This window comes from Pyrgilauda ruficollis, unplaced genomic scaffold, assembly GCF_017590135.1.
Source record: "Pyrgilauda ruficollis isolate IOZ18807 unplaced genomic scaffold, ASM1759013v1 scaffold36, whole genome shotgun sequence".
Taxonomy (NCBI): Eukaryota; Metazoa; Chordata; class Aves; order Passeriformes; family Passeridae; genus Pyrgilauda; species Pyrgilauda ruficollis.
In genome coordinates this window covers 3,560,055-3,568,129 of record NW_024525045.1, presented here as the reverse complement: position 1 = coordinate 3,568,129, position 8,075 = coordinate 3,560,055, and the positions used below count along the sequence as shown (strand labels likewise).

Sequence of the window (8,075 nt, the reverse complement as noted above, 5' to 3'; positions counted from 1 at the left end):
ACCTGCTCCTGCATTGGAATAGGTCTGACATATTTTATGGACACAAAAATATCTTGCAGTTGACTATCATCATTTAACCTCATTTTTCCTTTCTAGAAGAGTTTCCTTTGAAGTTCCTCTGTGTATTTCATTATCGTCTTGGGATCTGGAAAAGCTGTTGTTACTTGAAACCATGAGATCTGGAATCCATTAAAGATGAGACTGAGCCAGGGAGCACTGGCATGGTACTGAGCACTCAACCACAACAATTTAACCCAACTGTGCAAGAAAACCTTGATTAATTATATCCTCGGTAATTATGTCTAAAACTATTTCTACTCTCTAAATGAGAGGTAACTAAATTGAAATAACGAATTTGAAATGGGAATAACACACTTTTTCACATTCACATGACCTATATAAACTATATAAAATTACAATTCACTAAGAATGAAATCCACTCCTGTCCATCATTCTCAGAAAACCTATACTGCCTGCAGGAAAACATACCAGCCACATGATGCATTATTCATGGGATTATGATGTTTCCTCTCTTTCCGAGAGCAATAAGATTTGCAGGAAAATAACAGAGTATGTAAAGCACAAAGCAAATCAAAGTTACCACCTAGTGCTATTTTCCTACTCCAATGGTGGAAGTTGGGAAAGAGATGATCCAGTCTGCACAGTAACCACTCCCTGGGGAAGGGACATTCTGGGGAAAGGTGATTCTGCAACATGTGACAGCAATTAAGAGTCCCTCCTTTGCCATCAGATCTGGGACCTTGCTGTGCCCTCCCACCCTCTCCCCCAGGATTACCAGCCCATCCCATTTGCAGCACAGTCAGCATGTGCATCACACCTGTGCTTCCAAAACATCTCATAACCCTTTTTCAAAGAAGGCACCAGAGCAGACACCGTAACATCTCTCCAAACACAGAGTTATTTTCAGTAAATCATTGTATCTGCTTTAACAGCCCTGATCAAAATTAATTACAATTCTAACTGCAGAAATTCTCACAGCACTTACAATGAACTGCAGCCACAAGAGAGGTCTTCCCAAACTTCAAGCAAATCAAAGCAGACACTGCACTGCAGCACAGGGGCACAGTACCAGTGTCTGTGTCCTGCTGGGGTGGGAGGGACCATCCCCCTGGACAACCTTGCCTTTCCCCAGCCAACCATGATCAATGCCACATTGAGAGAGAGGAAGCATTTTAATGGAGTTCAACAAAAAAGGAACTTTAAAAAACACCCTGTATCTGTTTAAAATTACATTAGAAGAAAGGTATAATGAGTGTCTCTACTTTCATTAAAGGATATATTCTCTTACTGTAAACTCTGGTCTACAGGACAACAGTCATAGATTTAAGTTATCACTTCCCAATTACATGCAAATTAATAACTCACTGCTACAGGGAAAAATGAGCCTCAGCACGTATCATTCTTAGAGCAGCTAATTGGGCATGGAGTGGGATAGCTCTGGTGGTAAACGGTAAATAATGCATATGGTACATCAAATTTTGCATGTAGGTAGACATTTTAATTTGCTTCTTACTGAAAAAGGGAGAACCTTTTAATAAGTAAAACATTCATCTCAAGACCAACATGCAAGACTGCCTTCACACATCCACCTACTGCTACATATGTCTATCTCACACAGAATATTTAACAAGGATCATGTTTCAAGGTGTGTGTGTGCAGATATGTATGAACAGATATATCCACACATGTGTACACAGACACGAAGAGAACCTTACAATTAAAATAAAATTCAGTGAATTCACTGATATAGAAGTCTCAAAACTTCCGAGAATAACATATTTAAAGTTTTCTAAGAGACTGATAAGGGGTTGCCACGGTATCAAAGGTTTCTCAATCATATACCATCTATCTGTAAGTTTTAGGAAAATTAAATGAAAGTCATTGGCAAAATCCAACTGCTTTTTCATGTAAAACTGAAGTAATTCCCTACAGAAAAGCTAAGGAGTGGAACCAGCTGCAGAGGGTTTTGTTTTGAGGAGGTTTTTTGTTGTGTTTTTGGTTGTTTCCTTTTTTTTTTTTTAACAAAACAAAACATTCAGCTGTTCTTCGGAGCCTTTGAGTTTAAACATGAAAGAAATTACTCTCTGCCCTTCTCCATCCCCCTGGGCTAGAACCCCCAAACACCTCTAAGCAATTCTCATGCAATCTATGCTCACTAGTGCAGAGTGTTGCTCTCCCCATAGCACAACTACCATTCCCTCACAGCTACACAGAAGACTTGGTAGGAATTAGACTTCAGAGCTTGAAAACCGAACTAATTTACTCTATACAGAGTCACAGTTTCCCTTTCTTAAGGTAGGTAGAAAAATGGTGAAAATTACCTTGGCATAACCGTGGTGATGTTACGTAGTGGCATTGAGGTGTAAGGACCTAAAAGCTTTTTCCACACTCCTAATAACACACAGACACTCGGACCCTTTCCACTCTCCCTTCGAAGCACAAGAGGGAAATAAATCGTTCACATGTTTTCCTGGCTGACACTGAAGGAACTCATCAACCCACAGCGGGATGCAGTGAGATCCAAAACTGGACTCTTTGTAGTTGAACAGGAACGACTTTAGCCAACTGGAAATTACTTCTGATGGAAACTTTGTGATTTTTCTTTTCCAGCAGATTAATTGATGCAAAAGTTTAACTTGATATTTCATTCCAGTATCTACTGGCAACTGATAATCAGTGATAACTGCTATGCTAGCAATTCATGATTGAAAGCATTTCTCCTTCTTGCAAATGGCATCACACATTTGGAATTGATAATGCAGAGAGATTTGGCCTAAATTCCAAATTATCTAAGGATCCAAACTCATGATACTGATTATTTTTCAAATCTCATGTTTTCAAAGACAAACTGCAGTTCACATTCCCTCATATTCTCTTGCATGCTTGAACTATTAGAAAATAGCTGGTTCATGTTTCAAAGGGTCTGATTTTCTAATAAAAGGACTAGAATTTTCTCCTTTGTATTTCCTTTTTAGCATGCAAAATTCTCAACTAATCCACAGCCTCCAATCACTTAGGAATTATCACAGATGCCACAGTGTAAAATACCTTTGGGAGAACTCCCCAACCCACTGTAAATCTGTATATCTGTAAAACAGATATGTAGAGTGTCCTGCATAAGAAAATAAAAATGAAAAGACAATAGCAAAAACCCCAACAAAGGTATTCTTCACTCAACCCACACTGGCAGGTGACTTAGGGAGACAGAATATTTTCATTGGATCCCAGCACATTACAGGAAAGACAGTTCATAATCAAATCATCATAGAATCATAGAAGTGTTTAAGTTGGAAAAGATCTTTCAGACTATCAAGCCCAAACGTTAACCCAGCACTGCCAAGCCCACTACTAAACCATGTCCTTAAACCCCACATCTACATGGCTTTTAAATACCTACAGGGCTTTTAAACACCTCCACCACTCCCCTAGGCAGTCTGTTCCAGTGCTTAACAACCCTTCTGGGGAAGAAACTTTCCCTAATATTCAATCTAAACATCCCCTGTCACAGCCTGAGGCCATTTCCTCTTGTCCTATCACTTGTCACGTCGGAGGAGAGTCCAAGCCCCACTTTGTTACAACCTCCTGTCAGGGAGTTGTAAAAAACGCTGAGGTCCCCCTGAGCCTCCTCTCTCCAGTTCCCTCAGCTGCTCCTCACCAGATCTGTGCTCCAGACCCTTCCCAGCCCCACTGGCCTTCTCTGGACATGCTCCAGCACTTCAATGTCTTTTGAGGGACCCAAAATTGGACACAACACTGCCAAGGTGCAGCCTCACCAGGGCCCAGCACTGGAGGAGAGTCACTGCCTTGGTGCTGCTGCCACACCACTGCTGACCACATTTCTGTGTAGTTGTGCTCTGGCCTGGACTGGAGGGTGAGAATGGCAGACTGTGTCAGCCAGAAAGATCACACCCACGCCATGACAGGAAGACATCCCACTCTCCTAAGTATTTGCTCCAGAAATGGAAATCCCAAACTCAAACCACCCACTGCAGGACTGGCAGGAGGCACCTCAGCTCCTGTGTGGGGTGGGCTGGGAATCTCCTGCCCCCTTCCACACTCCAGCAGCCCTTGGCTAAGAGCTGGGGTTCACACATGAACCCCTCTGCTGTCAGCAGGGACATCTAGGTGACAGGATGCAATGAGGGATTCCACACACCAATTCATAGCAGCTTTGGTGGCAGAGCATCCAAACAAGTCAGGAAACTAACATATGACTACAAAAGAAAATAATTTGTTAAAATAATTCTGCCTTTGTTCAAAAAGGCAACTATATAAAGAGCAGGACCCAGATTTTTTTTTTTTTTTTTTTACACCAGCATATAGTCCATACATGACTCCCCACTTCCAAGTACACATTGTGGGAAGAAAAAGAGAAATAATTTTTTAGATCTGTATTTGGAAACACTGGGTCATCCAAAGATTCAGAGAAAAATTGGAAGTTGCCAGCATGGTGGTATATTCCCCATCCTGCCATCAAATGCCCTACCTGAAACATGCTGTGATTTCTGTAAGCAAGGCAATACTGCTCCCACTCAGCAGAGCTCATTTCAGCTGGTCAGGTTGGGAGAGGGGAGTATCTCTGCCACCTCCTGCTAAGCAAAAATTATAAATCATGTCCCCACTCCACAAAGTAAAAAAAAATAAATTAAAAATTAAAAAAAAAACCCTAATTGACCAAACAAAAAAAAACCAAAACAATCCAAAATAACCAACAAAACCAGCCAACCAACTAACAAAAACCCCAACAACCAACCTCACAGCAATAATTAACCTAAATATTGAAATTAAAATTATATTAAAATGTTAACAGCAATTCTCATGAAGACTGATGCAATAATTAAAAGGAAATAAATTAACATTTTCATTCCACTAAATGAAATAAACACAGAACCCAAACACACAAAACCACTGAGTGTACATTGGAAAGACAGCTTAAAACTAACAAGGTTTAACTCAAAACTTTTTTTTATTAAAGTATGAATGCATTTATGCTGAAGAACAGTTTACATACATTGTAAAGCAACAAGCATATTTTCAAGAGGTGTGGGCCCTCCTCAATACATCTCCATGCTCAATCCACATGCTTTACCACTGGACTCGCACATACACTCTCACATACAAACACAGAGACACAAAACACAGACACAGAGCTATCTGCTTGGATTAGCTTTCTTTTAAGGCTTCTGTAAGGTGCCCTAGTGCCCCTAACATTACCATAATTACAAACAAAATTGTACAAAGGAGCAGCATCACTTGCAAACTACTGATCTGCTCTCAGCCTTAAAAAATATCAAGTGAAACAAGTTTTTCCTTTATTTGAGTTTTATTAAACATCTGCATTTAAGAAAGGCATGACTGTATATCTGTGAACAAGGAAAGATAAGGGAATCTTAACACGAGGTTCTCAACCAGAACAGATGTTCAAACCTGACTCCTAAGGGACCATTTCCTTTGACCTTTACAGTGAGGCAGCCCTGTGTGGTGAGACACTGCCAGCTCCATCCCACCAGGGTCGCTCGACCAGCAATGCAGAAAGAGGAACACAGAGCTGTGCCCACCGTGCTCGGATCTCGTCACACCTGAGGTTGATGAGAAGTCACAGTTCTAACACTGACACACCCAAGCGTCCCTCAACTCTTCCCAGCGGGCCCCCTCCTGTGGAGCACATCAGGGTGGGATAATGCACAGACAGCAGGGCTGACTTGCGGAACCCCCAGCCACCAGGGAGTATTTCTGCCCACCCCTTTTTGGTATCCTGCAGTACATAGTCTGAAACTGCAACTACTGGTGTTGGGTGAAAGACGTGGCAGCCAGTACATTAAGAAAATAGGTACAATGAATAAAATAAAGGATAGCATATGATATAATGTGTACATACAAGCATCTTTCATTTTTTATCTGTGAAATGTGAATTAACTGCAGAATGCCAGGCCATTAGTCTAAAAAGGCTGTGTATGGCTGTCTTAGCCTACGAACGGTCAAAGGGTCTGTGTGATGTGTCATGGGGAAAGATTCTTCGGGAACCATTAGGGCTTTCCAGGCCTACTTGCTCTTGTGCTTCAGCATCAGCCTGCAGCTAGGAATGCCAGAGAAGCAACTAATAAAATTGCCTGACCAGTCTCATAAGACAAACACGAATGACTGCACTTCATGGTATGCACCTGAACTACAGAGATGAGAAAGGGACAGTGATGGGAGGGTGACAGAGGTGGGGAGGGAGATCTTTTTCTCACTTTTACAACAGCAGCAGATTTCAATTCAACGTAATTACTTTAATGATGCATATCTGTAGGTACCAAATTGCTCTTCTGATTTACAAAGCTGGTCAGACAAGTGTTTGGCAGTCTTTTCATTACCCAGTTTCAATTGTTGCTTATTTACCTATCAGCTCTCATTCCCTAAGCCATTTCTGCCTTTGCTGAACTGTGAATGAGTTCAGTCAGCCATCATCAGATTCAAATTCGTGAGACACTTCCTCCGATGAGCTGTTCCTGTGGATCCGGCCATCGCTTTTCATGCTGTGAAAAGTCTTCTTAAAGGCCTCCATCATGGCATGGGCCAGCTTCTTGGCCTCCAGCTTGCTCTCACACTCCACAGCGTGGCAGTCCATCTGGTAGGACAGGTCATCGTTGATCTCCCGATAGACCCAAGCAAAGATGTTTGGGCTGACGTTATGGTCAGCAGTGCAGTAGGCTATACGTGCTACCTGAAAGGTATCCATGTGCACTGTCGCCTCACCCTTGAGGTCCAGATGATGCAGCCAGACTTGGAAAGGGCGAATTTCCAGAAGGGCATTAGCTGGGTAAACATCCTCCCTGGTGAGCGTGTGCTTCTTCCACAATTCAATGACTGGTTTTTCTGTGCAGCCTGACAAAAATTGCATCCCTGTTGTGGAAACTTTACCCAAATATGTAACCTGCAAAGAAGAACAAAGACAGGTGAAAACACAGAGAGCAGACTCTGGTGGTACTTTGTGCCATCCTGGGGAGTTTCACTGGGGAAATAAAAGCACACGCCTCCCCTCACAAACTCCCTGATTTCCACATCATTTTCAGTAAAACAGTTTTCCAACTGTTTTCCAAATATTTGTTTTTGCAAATGCTGACTTCACCATTCAAACCCAGAAATTAAAAATGCCCAAGTGTCTGAGTTTCAAGGCATTCCACTATCTTCACCTCTCCTAGAAAGCTCAGCTTTAGAGCCCCTGACTACCTCTATGCTCATTTTAGCAAGTGCAAGTGCCATTAGAGCAGGTCCCAGGTAGCTGTGATGCAAATCACGTCTTTTTTTTTCCTTCATACTTTATTCAGATGATTTATCTGTATCATATTTCAAACATTAGTATTAGGGAGACAGAGAGACATTCTCACTTTGATAATGCAAGGCTGCAGGGGATCAGAAAAGCATGATCACAGAAGAGGGTTTTAAACTGTTTCAATGCTTCTTTTCCAAAATGATCCTGTTTTTTCACCACTTCTTCTACTTCTACTTAAGTATTAAGCCAGGAACAGCTCAAAGCTGTTCAAAACTTTATCTTTGAGCAGGGTTGAGATATTTATTACATCAATTGAAGAAAATATGCTGTTAAAAAATCTAGTAATAAATCTACCTAAGTTTAATCACATAATCTCTCTGCTTTCCTGTCTAGTCCTTTTGAGTAAATACCCTGTTAGGCAATCAGCACACGAAAGCAAGGTGGTTTGAGTGCCTTTACAGAAATTTGTTCACCAAATATCAAATTCACTAGGAGGTCCACATCAAAATTCTCTATTAAGCCTGTGCAGAAACATTCCCCTAAATCTGTGCAGCTACTAATGAGGCTTCCTTCCACTTACAGCTGAATGGAAGATTATTTTATCTGGGAAAAGGGATTTTCTCTAGGAAAGACAGGTCAATGCCACATAAATGCAATTATGTAGATTATTCTATTTATTGCTGTTGTCAGGACGGTACATTTAAGAACAACTATATGAAAGCAAAATTGTTCCTCATTTATCTCTTGCAGCAGTAACTGCTTGAGACAGAATCTTTTACCACTTGCTCGATGTCTTATA

The 8,075-nt window shown here is 41.3% G+C and overlaps 1 protein-coding gene across 8 annotated transcripts in view; it reads right to left on the bottom strand.

The window, feature by feature from the left end:
* Positions 1-4,968: 4,968 nt before the first annotated feature.
* Positions 4,969-8,075, bottom strand: part of PID1 (phosphotyrosine interaction domain containing 1) — an 83,586-nt gene continuing 80,479 nt past the window's right edge. For all 8 annotated transcript variants that reach the window (XM_041475800.1, XM_041475807.1, XM_041475806.1 and 5 more), the window contains one exon: positions 4,969-6,937. In XM_041475800.1, coding sequence (XP_041331734.1) covers positions 6,461-6,937 — 477 coding nt within the window. In that variant the 3' untranslated portion in view covers positions 4,969-6,460. The remainder of the gene's footprint in view (positions 6,938-8,075) is intronic.